The following is a 24,243-nucleotide window of genomic DNA, read 5'->3' on the forward strand; positions in this document are numbered from 1 at the left end:
TCGAACCTACGACCGTAGCAGTCGCGCGGTTCCGGACTGAAGCTCCTAGAACCGCTCAGTCACCGCGGCCGGCCCTCCTCTTTTTAAACCAGATACGGTATTACGTTGGAAGATACATGAATATGAAAAACTGAAAATGTGATGAGCGAGTGACGAAAAATGTGGGTTTAAACTGATCCTCCGATTACAGCCATATCTGAACCGTCGAACTTAGGCATGAGAACTCAGAATTACTGCCACCCGTCTACCAGTGCGTTCTTTTACAAAATAATGCCACACTTGTTCCGAAATAGTGTACCTAAGGTCACAGCCGTTTCCTTCCTGGCGTCACCAGTGGTAAATCTGTGCGATCTCGAAAAGGTCGTGCGGTCTGCAATAATTTATTCGTATGATACACTGCGTGCGGAAATTTTTCCAGTTGACATCACGTCGGCGGCTAGCTTGTCAAGTTGTACGGAGGTGCGGTGAGGTGTCGGATGGTTTTGATGGTAGTGATAGAGCAGGCAAAGAGGAAACATGATCCCTACACATAGCATACACTTCTCGTGTAACACCATCTGCTTCGTCGGGCATATTAAATCGGAAAGGGGAGAGCGTTACAGACGGATAAACCAAGCGGTGCTTTCATCTGCGTACGCCGGCCGCAATGCTGCTGCCATGGAGCAGGCATTTCCAGCGACGCAGCCAGCTTGCCTGGAACTGTGGCTCAGGGAATCTGAATGTAGTAGTTCTCCAGCTCCAGCTTGTCGGTTTAAAAAAGTTCAGTCCAACTGAACAGAATTATCTAAAAATGTTTTGTATCGTTACGTCTCTAGATTTACGGTGATGATCTTTCATAGCATTTGCTAAGGCTTTTGCTAGCAATGTATTGCGACGTTATATCCTTGTCCTAGGAAGACAGCCATAATAAAAAGTTTCTTCATGCTTACTCAGTCTTGCATCTCTTGAATCACATCATGTACGCTGATAAGCCAAAACATTATGAGCCCTGCCGACCGCGACATTGGATGCCACCTGGTGGAGTTGCGGGCACGTGACGCGGTAACAGAAGTATGTATGCAGAGCAGACACGGGAGCGGGATCACTCTAGTGAAGATGGGCTGCAAATGGGAAAATCTGTTGAGATAAGCGACTTTGACAAAGGGCAGATTATTATTACACTGAGCCTGTGAACGAGTATCTCAAAAACGGAGAAGATGGTAGGATGTTCACGTGCTACTGTCGCGAGCATCTACGGAATGAGGTAGAAGAACCGTGAAACTACCAGTTGGCGCTAAGTGGTTGGATGTCCATGACTCTTCTCAAAACGTGGGTTGGTTGGATGGTTTAAAAGAGGGGGAAAGGGACCAAACAACGAGGTCATCGGTCCCTCAAAACGTGGGGTTGGGAGGCTTGTCAGCTCTGCAAAGTAAGGTAAATGTGGCATCGCTGCCGAAAAAGCGCAATGGCAGCGCACGCACAAGTGCTGCGAGATACAGCGTACATTGTTGAACACGAAGCTCCGCAGCAGACACCCCTACATGTTGAGCCAACGACATCGTCAGTTACGATTGCAGTGGGCACGGGACCAGCGGTATTCGACTGTCGATCAATGGAACCGTTCGGCTCTTCGAGTGATTCACATCTTTGTTACGCTAGATCGATGGTCGTCTCCACAAACGCCGTCATCGAGGTGAACAGCGGCTCGAAACGTGCAGCGCGCCATAGACGCCGGCTCGTGGGAGCAGTGTTAAGCTGTGGGAGACATTCTCCTTCGCTTGCATGTGCCCTGTGGTAGTAATCGAAGACACCCTGACAATTGCGAACCACCTGCATCTCTTCGTGTATTACGTCTGTCCTGACGGCGATGTCACCTTTCAGCAATATAATTGTCCATGTAACGGAATGAGAACCGTACTACAGTGGTTTAAGGAGCTTTATAGTGAATTCATGTCGATGTCTCGGCGACAAAATTCACCTGTTGTAAATCCTATGGAACCCATCCGGGTCACTATCGAGCGCCATCAGCGCTTACGCAAATCAGAGGCCCGGTATTTACGCGAGTTACATGATTTGTGTGTAGACATATAGTGCCACATACCTCCACAAACAGACCAACAAACTGTCGGATACCTGATACGCATAATCAGTGAAGTATTTCATTCCAAAGACGGACAAACAAGCTATTGAGCAGGGACAAACAAGCTATTAAGCAGGTGGTTCAAATAGCTCTGAGCACTATGGGACTTAACATCTATGGTCATCAGTCCCCTAGAACTTAGAACTACTTAAACCTAACTAACCTAAGGACAGCACACAACACCCAGTCATCACGAGGCGGAGAAAATCCCTGACCCCGCCGGGAATCGAACCCGGGAACCCGGGCGTGGGAAGCGAGAACGCTACCGCACGACCACGAGCTGCGGACAAAGCAGGTGGTCATAATGTTTTGGCTCATCAATATATTTCCTTTCTATATAAGAACTACTTGTCTTGCACAGTATTGTTTACGTCAAGCATTGATATTAGAGAGATCCTGTATTCGTGTGTGTTACCTGAATGTCATGTCATGACGTTTGAGACAGGAATTTTGCTAGATTATTAGCCTTTATGTCCAAGTTACTTTGGTATATAGTGTCTGTTTTCTCGGATATGCCTGAAAGAATAGACATCTTTTGTAATGCAGCAGCCGTCCAGATACTATGACATTTGCCGCATTTGGGCACTGAAATGAATCAGTGACAGCAGGTGAAAATTTGTGCCGGACGAGGACTCGAACTCGGCTCTCCCGGTTAAGAGAGCGCCCGTTTTAACTCTCTGCCATCCGAGCACGCTTCCTATCCGATCCACGTTCCTAGCCTGTGGCACACTGCTAGCGTAGCGTTACCTACCCATGAACCCCTCACTTGGCGGTTCGAGTTCCCACAAGGTGCGAGGATGAGAGATCCATTCTTTCAGTGCGGATGCACACCAAGCCCGATCTCTTGCGGAATCTTGCCACTGATTCATTTCAGTGTCCAAATGCCGCTAGTGTCATTGAAATGCTTTGAATAATTACAGTAAACTAAGTACTTGCTGTCGGATATAACCGGAAGCGTTCTTTGTCTGACGCTAATAAATAAATCTGGGATAGTTCTGGCACAAAGATTTTGAATGATTCTAATACTAGACAGTATGAACATGTAGTAATTTTAGGGAAAGCATTAGAGAGACCCAGGGTCACAGAGTACCTTAAACATCACAGATTTTTGTCTCTTGAACCTTTCCTTAGAACGTTTTTTCATATGTTTTTTAACTCTATGGAAGATATTTTCTAGAAATTTACAATAGTATACGTTGCCTCTTTACTCAGTACACTAAAAGAAGTAATAAATATATTTAAAATCGAAAAATACAGGTTATAGGATGTCAACAAAGTTAATTAACAATGTTCTTCTGAGTTAAGAAACATATAAATTATTTGTGCAACCAGTAAGTCATTTGTCACCAGAGTATCTCCGAATTGGCCGAAACATAGAATACCATTGACCTCTTAGAAACTCTCAGCAGTTCGCCTTAGAGCCGTAAATAAAAAAATAACATATACTGATTGTAAACCTTCTTCTAGTTAAGTATGAATTAAACCATTTGTGCACTGTCCCACTCATACCACAATACTTAAGCTAATCTAGAAGAATTTCATGATTCACACTATCGAAAGCCTTTGAGTGATCACAAAATATCCCAATGGGCGATGTTCGGTTATTCATTGCATTTAATATTTGATCAGTGAAAGCATATATAGCATTTTCTGTTGAAAAGCCTTTCTGGAAACCAAATTGACATTTTGTAAGTACTTCATTTTTACAAATATGTGGTGCTACTCTTGAATACATTACTTTTTCAAGAATTTTGGACAAAGTTGTCAGAAGTGAGATTGGGCAGTAGTTGTTAGCATCAGATCTATCCCCTTTTTTATGCGATGGTTGAACAATAGCATATTTCAGTCTATCTGAGAAAATTCCCTGTTTTACTGAGCTACTACATATGTGGCTGAGAATCCTACTTATTTTTTGGGACCAAGCTTTTAGTACTCTGTTGCAAATGCCATCAATTTCATGTGAGCTTTTAATTTTATCAAATTGCATAGGTACTGCCTCTTCCATATACTACCTTGCATTTTTAATGAATAGTTGGAACCTATTTTCTCTACAACACTTATAAATGATTATTAAAAATGTTTTCTACTTCTGACTTCTTGTTAACAAACTTTTCATTGTGTTTGATAGAAATACAGTCTTCCTGTGCTCTCGGTTGCTCTGTTTCCCTTTTCACAACATTCCAAATTGTTTTAATTTTATGATCAGAGGTGCTAATCTCAGACATAATGCACATACTTCTGGACTTTTTAATAACTTCTCTTAATACAGTGCAGTAGTTTTTATAATGTTTCATTGTTTCGGGATCATTGTTCCACCTAGCTATAAGATACATTTCTCTTTTCTGTTTACAAGATATTTTTATCCCTTTAGTAAGCCATGGCTTTTTACATCGGGTTAGACTATGTGTATGTGTGAGCTGACATCATCTCTCCGCTTTTATGCAAGTATCCTCTCTCGCCTGTTTCCGCGTTATGCTGGTGCAGTAGGAGTGTGTGCTGTGTGCTGCAGATCTACCAGCTGGCGCGGGAGACGGCAGTGCTGCTGCTGGAATGCAACCCGGACATCGGCCCGCTGCTGGACTGGGTGGTGGACCGCTGCTACACGGGCAGCCCGCAGGTCGCCGACGGCTGCTTTCTCGCGCTCGCCACCATCTTCAGTGCCAGGTCAGTGGCCGCCCATCTTTTACCACTCTTCGGGCCATTTTCCAGGAATCCGCACACCGTGGAAGAACTTCGGGACAGAGGCGTCACGAATCCGTTAAATTAAAATCGATATCGGTGAAACAAATCATAACTACGATCATCACTTGTTCAATGAAACAGTTGGCACTATGGAAACATGTAGAGAACTATGCTTCACCTGGTTCCGTCCTGCGAAAGAACTGTCCCAGAATCTAGAGCTGCGAAACACAAACTACTACCTTCTCATTTTGTGGCAATACTTTTAAAATAAGGGTACAGTAGCTATTTGTTTAGAAGGGATTGCCCTCATATTCAAGCTATGAAAAACCAAATAGATTTTATAAGAACGGTTCACTGAAGGAGAGACAGTACCCTTTACGAAAACAGATGGACTCCATGGTGCGCTATACATATGCACAATGATTTTTTTTTCTGAATACCTCTGGGATAATGAAATTAATGATTTATGAGTCCATTTATCAGAACAGGATATTAGTTTATTAGTATAGGTTCGTATTTCTGAACAGTATTTCCTGTGTTGCTCAAACATATTTATATTGACTCTTCTAAGGCTATATTTTCACCAACTCCGACGTATATACAGTATAATACGATCATCTTAGAAGTAACGTCGGCATTTCATCATAAAATCGTCGTCTGTAAGTTGCGAGATCTTCGAGATCCAGGATAAAACACCACTCCAAGTGCAGGCTAAATCCTGCCGGCGAACCGTATTTAGGACAGCATTACGAGAGTCTTAAAAAATGTTACTACAGTTTATGTGGCCAGAGGCCTTGGTCCGCAGCTCGTGGTCGTGCGGTAGCGTTCTCGCTTCCCGCGCCCGGGTTCCCGGGTTCGATTCCCGGCGGGGTCAGGGATTTTCTCTGCCTCGTGATGACTGGGTGTTGTGTGATGTCCTTAGGTTAGTTAGGTTTAAGTAGTTCTAAGTTCTAGGGGACTGATGACCATAGATGTTGAGTCCCATAGTGCTCAGAGCCATTTGAACCAGAGGCCTTGGGTTTAGCAATTCAAACGTCGTACTTTTGGCATATGAAACACAGCGTTCCGACCATAGGGAAATAGGACAACACATCTTGTCTGTAAGATCGTACGGGAGCACACACTACGTTCACAAGATTGAATTAGACGCAAAATAGCTGCGACTGATGACAGAGGTATGCAAATTGGACACATTGCTCGCTCGTACTCGCTCAGGGATGGCGTGCGCTAGTGTGAAAGCCCCGGCTGCGGTCGAGCGGGACGTCACGCTACGGGGAGGCGTTAGCCGCTTGCTGTTGGCGCCATTAATAGTAGCAGCTCTCTGTGACTGCAGGCTCACGTTGCCTTTGGCATCTCCCATCATTTGACGCAGCTACACCCAGACCAATGTAGTGTATTCCTTGGTGGTAGTGTCTAAGAGAGATATCACTTCGATCCATTAGAGCAAATTGCTCGCTTTATGCAATAACGAAAATATGCATACAATTCGAAGCTTAACAGGAAAACTGAGTCAAGTGTTTTGTCGCCGTCACCATTATCCGTTAGGGATAAACACAAGTCAAACTCGTCGGTAGATAAAGTATGGCGTTGCGCATAGTTAGTTACTCTGAAAATAGAGTCTTCATTTTTTGGCTGGTGAGCACTGCTGAAATTTCGTCGGTGGCCCTAAATAATATTTGCAAGTATCACAAAAACAGAGTAAAATACTTATTGTAATTTTGTCCTAATTTACCTGGAACTGATATTTCATCACATATGTACTGCATAGTATTTAATAAGTCATCTCAATCATAAGCGGACACGATTTTTAATAATCTAAAGAGTAGCCACAGAAATGCTGGTATTCTCTGCAATGTCCGAATTTCGATTTTCTCCTCTGTGAGACGAAGACAGCGCTTTTTCAGCACTCGTGGTACCTATAGTTAACAGACGACAATGTGACAGTTATACTGTACTCTCAGATACCAGCGACATTGAATCGGCATTTTGGAGTTAAATACAGTTTTCATTTGCTATACGCACAGCATGTATGAAAATATAAAACCTGGTATATGTAGTAATTTAAATGTACTTCTGTATCGTCGAGTCCTGCGTTACCATGATTTCTTAGTTCGTAAACCCATACCAAAACAAAGTGAAATGTAGGATAATTTTCGTCTTCGAACACTTCTGTTGCATGTTTGATTGGCTTTAAAATTGTGACTATTCGTGGCAGTATTGTTATCGTTATCTGTATGTTTTTCGGAGATGCCATTCTCCTAAAGCATTTCCACGATGTTGTCATACTGCCTAACTACAAAGTAACAACATTCTAAACAAGCTGCTCATCTAGTCTCCGTTTCTTGCTTCAAGTGTGTGTGTGTGTGTGTGTGTGTGTGTGTGTGTGTGTGTGTGTGTGTATGTATGTATCACCGGTTGTCTTCATTCAAACGGACAATAACTTTGGCAGCATAAATCGTGGAATGAACCAGTGCAACCTCATTTTTCAAATAATCGGCATCGAAACGTGTTTCAGGACTGTGTTCAAAACATATAATGCATGCGTAATGCTGAAAGGATTACAAGGCCATGCATGTATTAGCTCCTCGGTCAGTGACGAATAAAATATGAAGATGCTGCGGATTTACTCGTAAGATAAATAACGTTTCTTCAACGTAGTTCTTAAAAAAATTCCACAGATTTTTTTTTTCTTCTGAGGAAAGTGAGTTATCAGTACCATAGTGGCAATGGCTGATCTTGATTAAGTGCACAGCAACAGATATATAACTTTTCCCATCTCCATTGGTACACACAACCACTGTGGATGCACATACATTCACCCTCATGGCCTGAACATACTGCACATCATACTCGTCATATTTCATCTGCTGTTCTTCCTGTGTCTCGTGCTACTGTCGTACAATGGAGCAAAATGTTAGGACGTCAACATGTCCCAATTCTGAACACCGTGTACAAGTTCCTGACATAAAGCTCGAAATTCACCACCTTATATTAACATAAATGGACAATGATCACTGGCCGCACTTCTGCGAACTGTTTAGATACTGCAGCATTCAGTGAAACTGCAATGCTTCAGAGCTTATGTTTTATCGTGTTCTGGAGACACCCTCTTTCAGATGTGTTGCGCTGGATCTGTATGAAAATATCTCCCAAACTCTGCTGCGACCACTGCCTCTCGCACTTTGATTGCGTTCTTTAGAATCCAATTCCGTTTTCATATTCTCCTTCGTCTTATCTACGCGCGTCATGCTCCGACAACGAGCGCCTGAGCAGCGAATGGGTAACCAGAGTAGATGGTCGGGGCATTCGAGTATTGTGTGCTCAACGAGCGTGAAAGATGTCGAGTGCAGTTGCTACCAGAGAGCAAAATGGCTGTATTAACATCTCCCGGTCTTTCGCGGAACTACATGCACCGAGCATAAACGCCAGATGTAGACCTCTTAACAGATGTGGTCTTCTGTGCGTCGGCGATTGGACACTATGCAGCGAGCTGAAGTGCTATAGTCTTCCTGTGAACTGAAGAGCGAGTAACTATCAAAGAATCGATTTCACATTTAATAGGGTACCGCAACGTGTGATGATTTACGTAGTTTTTGTCAGTGTGCGTTTTTTGCCTTACTTACTTTAGTTATTTATTTTTTATCTCGTTATTCACGCGTTTACTGAAAAATAAACGCTTCACGGACTACCCTGCGCACTGCGTCACCATTGATTTAAAAAGGCAGACTGCAGAAGTTCCGGTATAACTTTGTGAAACAGTCTGTAGTTGCTGCTTCTGATGGAGTTAGATAGAGACAGTGCAGACTCGCCTGCTCGCTCTCCAGTTTGCAGACGAACTGTAGCACTCATGTCATTTTTTCAGCTAACAACGGCCACAAGCTGCAGTGAGCACGTTAATTTCGTCGCTATAGTTTTGAGTGGCTTTCTCATTTTTTACATTTCATCCGGTCTCACAGAGATGATCACATGTTCAAAACGACGCTGATGGGTGAGCGTAGTCTGACAGACTTTGGTGTTAAACAGCATAGCAGAATAACACCAGATGTGATATGAGTCGCCATTAGACGTACAAAGTATCAGGACTCTTACGTATTGAAGGGTCATCTGAATAGTAACTACAGCGTCGGAGAATTTGTAGCCCATAGAGGCGCCAGTCCTCTAGACAACCCGACAAACAATACCGAGTGAGGTCGCACAGTGGTTATGACACTGGTATTGCCTCCGGGTGGAGAGAGGTTACAGTTCATGATCGACCACCCTGATTTAGGTTTTGCGCGGTTTTTCTGGATTAGTTAAGGGAATACCGGAATGATTTCTTTGAAAAAGGACCAGACATTTTCACCTCTCTAACCTTGCCCATTCCGAATTTGTACTGCGTCTCTAACACCTCGATAATGATTAATTCCACAGAATAACGGAACCCGGTTCATGTTTCATGGAACAGAGTCACAGTTTCATTTTGCTAAACTAACTATTTCCTGGGGGAACAAAAATTTGATTTTTAATACTTCATATAATTATTGACCGAATTAAAAAAAAAATGCTGTCGTAATCAATTCATTAAGAGGTATAATCTTACGCTGGATGTGTAACTCAGTAAGACAAGTATTACAGTGTGAAACTGCGTATGAGGCACCATAACTTACGGCTATATATTGATCCAGTATTTGAGAATGGAAGCACAAAGCGACTTGCATCAGATTTTATACATAATTTCAAATCTGTACCAAACTTTTTCTTGCTCACACTCACTACAAAACTCACAACAAATAAAAGGGAAAAAGCGTGTCACTTACTACATTTTCGCTCTTCCTGCAGCAAAACTGCTGCATCAGGCACGACATTTCAGTTTATTACTTCTTTACTACTACTAATTCTATTAGCAATAAATTTTGTAGACTATATTCAGAGGTACCACTGGATGTAACTACAAAATTATATCATTGTACGACTTACCGTTCAGGAGATAAGACATATAAAGATTGAGACGCATGAAAACTAGCTTTTACTTAGAACGGAGTACAAAATACCAAGACTAAACTTATCTCGTGTTCACAATGAGAGCACTTAGCAATTTCCGACAATTTTAAACGTCATGTCAAACATTTTCTTAAATCTTTCTCGTTTTCTTAATTAACGTCAAATATTTAACAAAGTAAGTCATTTGTAAAGTAATCATAAGTTTAAAGCAATTTCGAATATCAGAGTTTGATTTCTTGCGGAATCAGAGTTTACTGGTCTTGAAAACAAACTACTGATTATTGCGGTATCATAGCCATACTGCATAGTGCATGCGTTGGTTACATCTTGTTACTGTCGTTGGGTCACACTAGTATCATATATCCAGTTCACACCAGTTTCCCACTGTACCGTCAGAGTCCAATGAATGTGCTTGACACTCTGTTAAGCTTTATACCATTATATGCTGCTGTTGATATTATGCCTCTGATAGAAATTGTTATAATCTTTCCATTTCACTCCACTGACCCCTACTATATCTAGAATGAACCTTTGCATTTCCGATTTTCTAACTTCCCTACCACGTTGAAATTTGTGTCATTTCACGTTCCGATTCGAAATATGTTACCCTTTTGTTCTTCTTTTCATGGTTACCTCCCCACTGGCAGTCGCCAACCGGAGATACAGATAGCCGAAATCTTTTGCCAGTGGAGACATCATCACGAAATACTTTTTCAGTTACTTGCTCTCACAGATGCTATGATACTAAATGTCGCTGGTCTGACCACAATGACACGTCTCTCGATATTACAACTTTAATGTAGATGTTGCGTGAGGCAGTATCGCTTGTTCATTTGAACGGACGGGGCTGCTCACATGTCAGCGGTTACCATCATTAAGCGTACACGATCGGCCACTACGCTGATCGTGTTACAAAATGATGCGTTCGAGGAAGTACTCTGAATCCATTTTCGGCTCCGTGGATCGATGTGTCCTGAATGGCCGAACAGCTTCGGCGTAGCAGCATAATAGGCGTCTCGCTCTGCATTCGGGATATGATATATTGTACTACCGTGTTGCCGAAACTTGCATAATGAAAAATTTACACAGCCCGCGAAATTTTCTAACTGAATAAAAAGCTTGTAACGCGACATTTTTACGACTCTTATACCACCACCAGTTTTTTGTGCCATACGACTATTTTGACTACCGTTATCTTACGACTTTTGGCAGATCCCCGTAGACTGTATCGTGGCTATTTACAACGTGCATGCTAGATAAAATTACGATATAGTATACCTCAAAGTATTATGTTCTATGTCTCAAGTCATGTCACTTTGCTGAACGATGAAATTTTTGAAAATGAAAACACAGCAACCATTAAACCGAATGGATTTTCTGCTCTTTGTTAGCGAAGATGGGAGGTCAGAATTGAGGGCCTCGTTGGCTACAAGGTCATCAGAGAAGAAACATCGGCTTAGTAGAGCCGACAGACCTTGACTGTTAATGGCAGGACGAGCATTCGAATCCCGCTCCTCCCATATGGGAGTCAAGTGTCTTAACCAAGTACGTCGAGCTGTTTGGTAACTAAAAGTTTATCGTGTAACTTAATGGTGTACAGCTGGGTCAAACGCAGGAACAAGCAAGAGAGAACCATAACATCTGTGATCTTCTGTTCCACCCGCCATGTTAGTTGATCGAACAGTCCACCGTCGTGTTGCCGGTTCACAGTTTATAGCGGGCACAGTATTTCGGCGATGAGACATGTAACCAAGTGACCCCTGATATGTCTGATCGCCTGAATATTGTGCCCGCTGTATGCTGTGAACTGGCAGCACATCCATGGACTGTTCGATCACTTATAACATCGTCTGAACGTTGGTCATTGTGCAAGCAATTTTCCTCGCATAAAAGTAGCTTGAAAACTGACATTATACGATGCTGTCCATTAAAACTGCAACACCGTGAAGGCAGAATGTAAGAAACACCGTAGTGTGCTACATTCTTGGATACGCAAATGATTAGGATTCCAGTGCAACCGTACAATGTAATTAGGAATAATGCCAGCTACATTCAGCAGAAAATGAAAGATTTTCCGTCGCAGTGTTTATTTGTTCCACGTATTCTCCTAAACTACTAGACCAATTTTGTGAAAAAGGAGTGTAGTCCAGACTTTATTCATCTAATAACGGATAATGGGAGTATTTAGTAACTTGCAACAAACTTTATACATAATTTCAAACCTACAGGAAACGTTTTCTCGCTGACAACCGCCAGAAAATGATGGAAGGAAATATGTTTATCGCTTACTACAGTTTCGCTGTTTATGCAGTTAAACTGGTGCATGAGGCGTAACGTTTTGATTTATTTCTTCTTTACTACTAACTGTATTCGCGACAAATTTTGCAGACACTATTCATATATACCACTGAATGTACCTGTAAATTGTATCTTTGTACGAGACATAGTGCAAGAGACGTGATGTCACAAACACCGAAACGCGTGAAAAACTGCGCGTTATGCATGATGTTTAGAATTATGACATCTTTTCTATGAATTCTGTTTGCAACACATTTCGCAGACAGTGACCAAGTATACTACTGGGTGCAACTACAAAATTATATCGTAGTACGATTCATAGTACAGGAGATATGCTGTCATAAACATTGAACTGCGTGGAAACGAACGTGAGGGCGAAATTCGCGAGAGATACAGGTGAAATAAGTGTGCAAATATGAGTGAAAAATGTTAAATATATGTCAAATAGGCCTACATGTAACAAATACTTACGTAGAAAAAGCTGCGGACAAAAAGCTTCTCCTAAACCCCTTGATCGATTTCAACCAAAATCGGTACACATATTACTTCATATCTGGAAAGAAATACTGTAGGTATAAGAACCAGCAAACTCCTATTGGTAAATTTTGGAGATTTGTGGTAAGTTCCTTTGGGACCAAACTGCTGAGGTCATCGGTCCCTAGGCTACACACTACTTAATCTAACTAACTTACCTCCGACGGGGGGAGCCGCAAGAACCGTGACAAGGCGCCTAAGACGGAACGGCTACCCCGCGCGGCTCCCTATTGGTGTGGTGGGTGATAATGTGGAGACAGAAAGGGAAGGAGAGAGAGAGAGAGAGAGAGAGAGAGAGAGAGAGTGTGTGTGTGAGAGAGAGAGAGAGAGAGAGAGAGAGAGAGAGAGAGAGAGAGAGAGAGACAGAGACAGAGACAGAGGGGGGGGGGGATGGTCAGAGAAATGAAAGAGGAGGAGTTGGGCAGAAAGAGGAGGCAGGAGCAGATGGACAGAGAGAGGAGGCAGGGGGAAATGGGCTAACAGAAGATCGAAATTTATACAAGCCCAGGGAACGCTGGGTACTCAGCCAGTAATGTGATTTGAATGTTAGGTTGTTTGTGAAAGGATGTTGTTATGCGTCTTGTAATAAGGAGAACCCTCTACAGGTCACGTCGGAATTCGACACCGGTAGGTTGCGGCCTACGGAGATGTCGGTTTATGGTTCCGCGATATTCCTACTAGCGTTGGGCGGGATCACACAAGTGTTGTCTATCGTGGGAATATGGAATCGATGGGTTCAGGAGGGAGGAGTAGTACTCAACACCATGACGGTTCGTAATGGCACGACGCAAATAGCGTCCAAGGGGACAGACATGTTGTTTCTCTCGGCCGTGCTTAATAATTCAGCTACGTCACGTACCTTCGAGTCGGGAACGGCTCTGTTTCCTGCCTCGGGCATGGATGTCTGTGATGTCCTTAGGTTAGTTAGGTTTAAGTAGTTCTAAGTTCTAGGGGACTGATGACCTCAGATGTTAAGTCCCATAGTGCTCAGAGCCATTTGAACCATTTTTTTAAGGCAGCGCCATCTCGTAGTGCGGAGACGGACGAGCGCTGCGCCTGCGCTGTTGTGCTTAGCGGGGCGCGCTCTAGTGGGAAAGTTGTGTACGCGCTGACTATGCGGAACTACGTACACAACAAAGAGCTTGTTAAGAGATGGAAAGAAGCACCATATACAGTTGCGCAAAGACACACATCTAATGCCATAATTAGAAGTTACATGCACAAAATAGTGAATTCAGCATACCGATCACTCGTTTTATACATGATCCATTGTTAAACTGAGCAAACAGAAGAACGTATTGTATTGTTTTATCAGTAGCTTTCGTTTGTTTTACTAGTCTAGCGTCACCATTGATCGTACTGGTGCGCACCTCGGACTGTGAGGAGATCCAGTTTGGAAAGCTCTGGTGTAGAAGCATAGACATGCCTATCCGTAAGCTTAAATATCCTGTCGTGCGCGCTGCGCCTTAACAGGCATCAGTTCAGTGCTGACGTGAATGATCTGTATTTCGGTTGCATTTTGTCGTTTCCGTTAAGCTAGCACCCTTGGATTGACTGTGGCATCCTTTACCACGTGACACAATTTTGCATCGGTGCATGCCCTGCCACATTTACTGTCCTGTTGGGCAAGTGTCGCCGCCCGCGAGGATATTTTGCCGATGGCAGTTCCACGGCACGTATTCGCTGGCGACACATTCCGCGAGCGAACTGGCAGCTTCTCCGAGAGCCTGTGTTCAGTAGAGCTCTTTCCTTTTCACCCAAACGACTGCGATACAAACGAAATTGCCGAAATTCACAGCGGGGACCGCGCCATACACATGGGGCAGCGTCCTTTTGAGCACTAGCCTGCCTCGTAAGTGAATTTGAGTGCTCTGAATGAGTGCAGCACAACTGGCTGTCTGTGGAGGTCGTTGATAGAACCTGCAGACGGACACGCCAAGGCTGGGCCTGTATTGAATTAGGGAACATCAGGAGAAACGTGTACTTTCGTGGTTTCCGTAACTCTGCTAATCTCGTACTGCATTCATCGATTCCTCTGTCTTTTTTTTTTTTTTTTTTTAATGAAGATTTTTCCCGATGAAGCACGAAATATGGCCTTTGGAGATTAGAAATTCTCCGAGCGCTCTTGAGTACAAAACATTTGAAATGTATTAAAAGAATCTCTGGTGGCTAAAGGAGTGCCTTGTGAGGCTTGGCTTCGTGAGGCCTTCGGATCGATTCCCGTTAGAAACATTTTTTAACTGTGATCTATAAATTCCGTATTCATTACGAACTGGCAATTTTAACTAACAAGTATCGAATTCCGGTTGTTTGATAAAAATAAAATATTTTTATTTTATAGTCATTAAGTGTATAAAACAGTTTGATACACGCACATACTTAATGTTATAATGTTCTAAGACAATTTTTTGGGTCTTTTTAGCGAAAAACGCACAATGCGAAAATAATCGATTGATTTTCCAAAATTGTGACTGGTGCTGTATGTGCATCATTACACATACTTCCTTTAAGATTCATTATTCCTCAAAAGCGATAGGTAGCGATTTAAATAAAAAACGCGAAGAAAATAACTAAATAATCTCTCAAATAAATAACTATGCAATTACATATTCATTTTAAAGTAACTGCAATTTCAGACTGTGAATCGCTTCCCTCACAGCCATATGTGTGCGTCATATATCTTTTATGACTTTTTTAATTGTGCATGCACTCGGTGCACTCTGCAGTGTAATGAACAGTAATAACGTCGGCGAAGGAGGACGTTACCTCGGTAGAAAGGAATACAATGCGCGCTTGCTGCGCAGCAAAGTCTGTCGCTACGCACTCTTGCTGTCTCGAATCGATGGAATAAGATTCCTGTCGACGACATCGATATGACATATATTTGATAAAGTTTCTCAGAATCACAGTCTGTGGAGTTCAGACAACTGACCTTGATCAGTAATGTCTGACGATGTGAAAGAAAGCAGAAATACCGTCGAAATTCCTAGAACCTTTACAAAAGGAATATCCCCTATGACATGAATTTTCTCAAAATTTCACAGCACCATTTAATGCAATGAACGATGTTGAGTGTGTCAAGAGTTTGACGAAGACATCCGTACGATACTTTTTGCCACGTGACGTGAAAAGGTGGTGGTCTCTATAGCTACTAGAAATGTTTCGAATGTTACGAATAATGTAATCATTAATTTTCAAATTTAACCTACACAATGTGATAAATTTCACTTTAGTTTACTAATAATGGTGTTAACAACTTCTCGTTTTGAATATTTGACTAAGACTGCCCGAGAAAATACGTGATATGTACATACTGTCTTTCTTAAACCTAATGAAAGAAACATTATATTTGCTGTCTCGATGATGCGCTTCATTTTCTCTGCTCAGTTACCGTGTCCTTATTCAGCTATTTCCAGCTCCTCCTTCTGTAGATACCATCTCGTAATCTCCCAGAGATAAAAATACAGAACTTACATTGTGTCGAGAACGGTGAAATGAGATGCACTTTTATTTAATACATATCACCATCAATTTAGTTGTACAACAAAATGAAAACATTATAGGTATACTGGACGGGTTGCTTCTAAGCTGAGCTAGCCATACACTACATACAAGTTTTAGATCACGTACACGAGTGCGTAGCTGACATCTCGTTACAGAATTAGTAATGATGCTATTACATTTCGTATTACATGTCAGAGAGTGCGTCAGTCTTTGCAAATGGACGATGAGTATTTGCCAACATACTGCACGACATTTAAAAGAATTTTATTATAGCATACTACATTCACCCTGAATAAACAAAAGCGGTTATAATTACTTGTAATTAGCACAATGTTTGCATTAGAACGTATTTGGGAATGTATTAAGGCCGTAGACGTGCAGTGTTTCGCTTTAGCTCATCCATAAATCAGTGACTGTCCTTTAGCGAACAAAATGTTCGTCTTAAATTTGATGTAAACAGGAAACGAATTTCTTTCCTGGTGCTGTGGTTTCCGTCAGAATCCTTGACCGGAAATTACAGAGAGCACTGCACCTGACGGCTAATCTCGACGCCTTCTAAACGGACGCAGTTCCGGAGAGAGAAGGCTGAGGGTAGTCGTGCGACGCCGACAGGCGACTTGCCCCTTCCAACTTGTCTGCCTCTACTGATGAATGACGCACGCGAGCAAACTCGGTGGACGCAATCTGCTCCCCTATTTGTTCTTGATTAAGGATACATTTTCATTAATCAATCAGGGGGGACACCTGATCTCATACAGCATTGTACATGAAACTTAAAATCTAATAGCCAAAAAATCCATTTATTGGCATATGGTCTGTATTTTAGAAAGAGAAGGCACACACTGCTAGGGCCGCTTCCATTCATGCTGAAAGAATTTCTGAGCAAAGCGCATTGAGATGGGAATCTGCTTCCTCATCTTCACTGAAATCGTCAAAAGAAATTACTTGCTTTAGATCCTAATTGTAGTTAATTTAATCAAGTGGCTGTGCTCTTGGGCTGTGGATTGAATTACGTGAAGAAACACTGCATTCTACCTTTTTTTGTGTAGTTTTATTTATGCCAAGAAGCGTTTCGGCCTTTCACCCTTCTTCAGCTGGAGTAACACTCTTATATCCGTTTAACGAGTACGTTTTGACCGCTGCAGCTGCCTTTGCAAAGTAACAGTTCGTTTAGCTTTTGCGTATCTCGAGTTGTCTGTCTACGTTTAATTAATAGTTACGTGCACGTGCTTTTGTTCTGTAATTTGTGGCTCCTGTTTCCATACAGCACAACCACTTTTAGATTCATTAATGCACTGATGCATTCGCCATGTATACGAATTACGAGTTTGATTGTATCTGAAGTTACATCTAAAGTCAAGTTACAATTTTCTTACATATTCCATAATTACTTGTGAAGTCAATTGCGTTTATAAACTTAATACTGCTGACCTTAAAACTAGATACATGCCTCTGTATGATTATGATTGTTCAATATACAGTGTACTCGCATGTACTGTATGAGTCTCGCACTAGGTTTCCTTCTTTTATTTTTATTGCTAATATAGTCATTTCACATCTTAAAAAATGTTGAAATAACTTCGTTGTCCCTATTGATATGTTATTGATATTAATATAATACATACTGCTAATGAAAAGAGGGATTACATAAGTGCTCAGATCTTATTCTCGACGCAGCACCATTTTCATTATGTGAAGATGTTCGTTATCTCGTTGCTTTGAGCCAGCTAATTCAGAACATACATTGTCATTTTGTTAGTTACTGTGCTTAATTATGACACTCCATCGAGAAGTTATATGAAACAAAACGAGCGACTTTTGTCAGTCCGAAATAAATGCAACTGGTACTAGAAAGAATGCAGATGACATATCGTGCACTGTATAAATCCTTCACTCGCCACTTGTTTTATTATGATTGTCGTACATTTATCTTTCGCCTTATTACGAAGGAGAGCTAATACGATATTCAGGTATCATTAAAATGACGTATCATCATCGTGGTCTGTTGCTAAATACGTATGAAGTGTAACTTTGTATTTTACTCCATAATGTAGGAAATAACTCGTAAAAGTGCGCCATTGAATTCGATTGATTGAGTGAACGATTATTTTTGTGTTTAGTTTTAAGCTACATTATTTCACTAATTTTTATCCACGACGTTCCCCCTTAGCAAACTGACTGTTCCTTGATGCCCCAGAACATGAAGTATAACCGATCCCTTCTTTTAATCGAGATATGCCCGATTCGAAGCAGTCCTCTTTGTTCATTATCACATCTAGCTATCAGCATTCTTTTGTACCACCTCATTTCTGAAGCTTCTATGCTTTTCTTGTACTGTTTATTGTTCACGTTTCACTTCCATGCCAAGCTACACTCCAGACAATTTTTTTTTCAGAAAAGTCTTCCTAACAATTAAATTTATGTTAGATGTTGAAATATTTCCCCCTTTCAGAAAATCTTTTCGTATTATTGGAAGTCTAGGTTTTATATTTTCTTTATTTCTGCAGTCATCAGTTATTTTGTGACTCATTTTTAATGTAATTCCACCAGCATAATCTGGTTACATTCGAGTGTTTCCAGGTCTGTTCCGCACCGAGTGAGTCAGAGTGTGGTTGTAGCTTGGCTTGCCTTCACTGTAGAGAGCTCTTTCGTGAAAAGACGGTGTATTTGTACCTTTTACCTAAGTAGAAAAAACTTGTTAAAAATAGTAAATTGGTGCAAAAATTACAATCTGGTTGCACGTAAGGTATGGGTAAATCTATCGTTTGAGACACACAAGCCACCCCTACGCGACGAGGTCCACGGTTCATGGAGGGCTTTGTAAAGTAGAGAGATCAAACATCTTTCAGTTTACTTACATTAGAAATATTATATGAAAGCCAATAACAGTGTTTTCGTGCTCATTATAGTTTCTTCTCGCTAATAAAAACAAATTGAAGAGCTGTTATCAAGTTGCAAATCGAAGAGAAATACTACATTATAGCTCAGCTTTGCAGAAAATTCTCAGTGCAGATAAATAGGGAGTACTTTCTGCCTGCATTTGTGTTTCAGTTAATCCACAATGATAATTTTTACAACCACAACTCGGTCACATTGTTCAGTGATTTAAAAAAAAATACGTCCTTCACTCATTAAAGCACTTTTTCATTGCTATACAATGCGTTCTGAATCTCATGGGTCTGTCATCAGCTGTTATCTATTGAAACATACTTTTATATTGGCCCTCCTGAGTGAGATTGGTGCAGTGGTTAGCATGCTGTACTCGCTTTCGGGAAGAGCAGGCTTAAAACCGCACGATCCGAACTTGTGCTTCTTGTCTAATGACTTTGTAGCAGGTGGCACGATTAACCCTGTACTTCTTTCCTTGTTTTCTTCTTTTTTTTTAATGTACCCACTTTTGACGTTTCTTTGTCTGTTAAAAAAATATGACGAAGTTGCTACAGTACTACGTACTACAGTATATCAATGATATAAATTTTTTAGGTTCTACAATTCTCCGTTATCAGGAGAAAGAAAACTGACGTGTTCGCCGATGAAATTGTAATTCTGTAATTCTGTCAGAGACAGCAAAGGACCTGGAAGAGCAGTTGAACGGAATGGACAGTGTCTTGAAAGGAGCGTATAAGTACTCCCTATTTATCTGCACTGAGAATTTTCTGCAAAGCTGAGCTATAATGTAGTATTTCTCTTCGATTTGCAACTTGATAACAGCTCTTCAATTTGTTTTTATTAGCGAGAAGAAACTATAATGAGCACGAAAACACTGTTATTGGCTTTCATATAATATTTCTAATGTAAGTAAACTGAAAGATGTTTGATCTCTCTACTTTACAAAGCCCTCCATGAACCGTGGACCTCGTCGCGTAGGGGTGGCTTGTGTGTCTCAAACGATAGATTTACCCATACCTTACGTGCAACCAGATTGTAATTTTTGCACCAATTTACTATTTTTAACAAGTTTTTTCTACTTAGGTAAAAGGCAAAAGCAAACGAGGATAAACGAATGTAGTCGAATTAAATCAGGTGATGCTGAGGAAATTAGATTAGAAAATGAGTCACTTAAAGTAGTGGATGAGTTTTGGTATTTGGGGAGCAAAATAACTGATGATGGTCGAAGTACAGAGGATATTAAATGTAGACTGGCTATGGCAAGGAAAGTGTTTCTGAAGAAGAGAAATTTGTTAACATCGAGTGTAGATTTAAGTGTCAGGAAGTCGTTTCTGAAAGTATTTGTATAGAGTGTAGCCATGTATGGAAGTGAAACGTGGACGATAAATAGTTTGGACAAGAAGAGAACAGTTGTTGTTGTTGTTGTTGTTGTTGTTGTTGTGGTCTTCAGTCCTGAGACTGGTTTGATGCAGCTCTCCATGCTACTCTATCCCGTGCAAGCTTCTTTGTCTCCCAGTACCTACTGCAACCTACATCCTTCTGAATCTGCTTAGTGTATTCATCTCTTGGTCTCCCCCTACGATTTTTACCCTCCACGCTGCCCTCCAATACTAAATTGGTGATCCCTTGATGCCTCAGAACATGTCCTACCAACCGATCCCTTCTTCTGGTCAAGTTGTGCCACAAACTTCTCTTCTCCCCAATCCTATTCAATACTTCCTCATTAGTTATGTGATCTACCCATCTAATCTTCAGCATTCTTCTGTAGCACCACATTTCGAAAGCTTCTATTCTCTTCTTGTCCAAACTATTTACCGTCCATGTTTCATATGGCTACACTCCATACAAATACTTTCAGAAACGGCTTCCTGACACTTAAATCTATACTCGATGTTAACAAATTCCTCTTCTTGAGAAACGCTTTCCTTGCCATTGCCAGTCTACATTTTATATCCTCTCCATTGTCAAAAGCTTTCTCTAAGTCTACAAATGCTAGAAACGTAGGTTTGCCTTTCCTTAATCTTTCTTCTAAGATAAGTCGTAAGATCAGTATTGCCTCACGTGTTCCAGTATTTCTACGGAATCCAAACTGATCTTCCCCGAGGTCGGCTTCTACTAGTTTTTCCATTCGTCTGTAAAGAATGCGTGTTAGTATTTTGCAGCTGTGGCTTATTAAACTGATTGTTCGGTAATTTTCACATCTGTCAACACCTGCTTTCTTTGGGATTGGAATTATTATATTCTTCTTGAAGTCTGAGGGTATTTCGCCTGTTTCATACATCTTGCTCACCAGATGGTAGAGTTTTGTCAGGACTGGCTCTCCCAAGGCCGTCAGTAGTTCCAATGGAATGTTGTCTACTCCGGGGGCCTTGTTTCGACTCAGGTCTTTCAGTGCTCTGTCAAACTCTTCACGCAGTATCGTATCTCCCATTTCATCTTCATCTACATCCTCTTCCATTTCCAGCTTTCGAAATGTGGTGCTACAGAAGAATGCTGAAGATTAGATGGGTAGATCATATAGCTAATGAGGAGTTATTGTTCAGAATTGGGGAGAAGAGAAATTTGTGGCACAACTTGACAAGAAGAAGGGACCGGTTGGTAGGACATGTTCTGAGGCATCAAGGGATCACAAATTTAGCATTGGAGGGCAGCGTGCAGGGTAAAAATCATAGAAGGAGACCAAGAGATCAATACACTAAGCATATTCAGGAGGATGTAGTTTGCAGTAGGTACTGGAAGATGAAGAAGCTTACACAGGATAGAATAGCGTGGAGAGCTGCATCAAACCAGTCTCTGGACTGAAGACCACAACAACACCACAACAATTTTTATTTGTTCCTTCGAAGTTAACGTAACAAGTATATTAGCTAAGTATATTTTCATGGCACGTTAAAAAACGGCTAAAGCCGAAGATCGACCTACAGTAATCGAGTTGTATTAAACAACAACAGAAGAGCATTTTCATAACTGAAGGCGGAGTTTACTATAAGAATTTCTGTGTCCCAAAAAAAGCGCTCATATCGTTGTCAGTAGCGCATAAAAATGACCATATTACAGTTTCTTTACCGTGACTCATTTTTTTAAATTATTTGTAATGATTATTCTCAAATTTCTCTATAAAGTGCTTCAGTAATGGGAAATTTATGTGCACTGTATGCTGAAGCAGTATTAAAACCACGTTTTACAGTTACTGTTCACACAGTTTTTGCAGCGAGATCGTCCTTACATGCTTTAGATATAAATTTATGTGCTTCTTTTTTGTGACTGTAGAATATCAATTTTAGATGTTTACAGCCCATCACTGCGCCTTCCTCCGACTGCTACCGAACGAGGTGGCATAGTGGTTAGCACACTGGACTCGCATTCGGGAGGACGACGCTTCAAATCCGCGGCCAGCCATCCTGATTTAGGTTGTCCCTGATTTTTATGAATCGGTTCAGTCAAATACCAGGATGGTTCCTTCGAAAGGACGCGGCCGACCTCCTTCCCTAATCCCGTGGGACCGATGACCTCGCTGTCTGGTCCGCTCCCGCACGTCTACCGACCGATCCTCCGACCGCTATACTTCTGCGTTTAAGATAATTCGAATGACTATAGTACACGTGATTAGTCTGCCGTAATATGATATTTGATTGTAGGAAATAGGATTTTCTGACCAATCGACAAGAAGTGTTTCATTTTTGACGAAGATAAACCCGAAATTACTTTGTAAGGCTGTTTAATATGAATCAAACGCTTTACAAAATCATTGCCCCATTTTTAAAAGGCTTAGTCTCTTTAAAAATACCCGTTTTTATAGTCTTCCTCTTTGGTTTCTTAAGAAGTAGTGGTGTTCACCGTTTCCGTTTCACATCCGTCCATATGATCAATAACATTATATCCAGCGATCGTATAGTATATACGAGGGGCATCCCATTCGGAAAATTGCGGTATATACTGGAATAGAAGCACTTTCGCCTCACCCGTTGAGATTTGTGTTTTGGCAGCGTTCTGCCGGAATTGGTTTCTTCTTCTGTGGCCTGCTTGTGCCTTCTTCTCTGTTCCCCTGCGAGTGCGAACACTTTTCGTTTCTGGGTCCATCATATCTAGATCAGAGTGGAGTGTGCTGAGACAGATGGCTTGTGATTTACGGGAGGTCCATTCGAGGGCACTCTCTGTTATAAGGTGCAGCATCACACGGTGTCTGCAGTAGACGTTTTTACTTTTCTCTTTATTGACAGCGACGTTGCCTCGTTTTGTGCCCAACGTATTCGGCTGTAACTATTTTTAACTAATGTACTTTGATATATTTTGAAAAATGTCAGAAAGTTAGTCACATTTGGTAATGAGAAGGCATACAACATTCATCAGACAAGTTTTTAGTAGCGTGCGAATATTTGAGATCCTTAGCATCTAGAGGTAAAGGAAGCCGATGAAATAATGTGCTGGTCATTTCAGTGAAGACTGCATTTCTATGGCGGTAATCAAGTGGTCGTTATTGGGAGATCGACACTTATCCATCGCTAAAGGCGTCGGAGATTTTTCTTTGATATGCATATTGGAGTCGAATTCAATTTCTTTGCGGTTACTTATGTGTCAAAACAAGGGTTTGTTGGCAGCAGTATAATTGTCGACAATGGATCCCTATTCATCACTTAAGTCAGGATTCCTTCAGATATCTGCTTGCATGTAGGTGTTACATGTGACATGTCATAATTGGATTTATGTACCTCAGTCGTTGTCTTTATGTACGTCACTTTCCGCTGACATAGCACTCAAGGCGGAACTAGCTACTCATGGCAAAATAATAGACAGACTTACTCAAGAATAAAGCCTCCTAGGTGAAAGAATATGTGGTGATACCCTCTGCAAGTTATTGGTTTTATCCTGCACAAGATTTTTTGAGGCTTTTGAACTCACCATAAGGAAGCAAATGGTACTAAAATCTCTGATTTGCTCTTTTCTAATGAAGCTTCTTACAAAATTCTGTGTTCACGTACTCTTCTGCGGATGTCATTACTTGTGATGTGGTAATTGCATCTTAAAATATTTCTGTCTTTTCTCTACCTTAATCCCCAGTTTCGCGTCCCTATAATGCTACGCTCCAAACATACGCTGCCAGATATAGTCACTTTTAGAATATAGTATCTTCTTTTTATTGAAATCACCCGTTGCTTGCGCAGTTCTGTTTCTTATTCCATGTCGTCCTCTCATTTCGAGTATTATTACTTCCTATGTACGTAAATCAATCAACATGT

At 41.3% G+C, this 24,243-nt stretch overlaps 1 protein-coding gene across 2 annotated transcripts in view; it reads left to right on the forward strand.

Annotated features, from left to right (window-relative positions):
• Window positions 1–24,243, forward strand: part of LOC126173067 (protein furry) — a 1,238,628-nt gene that overhangs the window by 257,896 nt on the left and 956,489 nt on the right. For both annotated transcript variants that reach the window (XM_049920928.1, XM_049920929.1), the window contains one exon: window positions 4,629–4,783. In XM_049920928.1, the coding sequence (XP_049776885.1) occupies window positions 4,629–4,783 (155 nt within the window). The remainder of the gene's footprint in view (window positions 1–4,628; window positions 4,784–24,243) is intronic.

The sequence above is a fragment of the Schistocerca cancellata genome, chromosome 1 (assembly GCF_023864275.1).
Source record: "Schistocerca cancellata isolate TAMUIC-IGC-003103 chromosome 1, iqSchCanc2.1, whole genome shotgun sequence".
Taxonomy (NCBI): domain Eukaryota; kingdom Metazoa; phylum Arthropoda; class Insecta; order Orthoptera; family Acrididae; genus Schistocerca; species Schistocerca cancellata.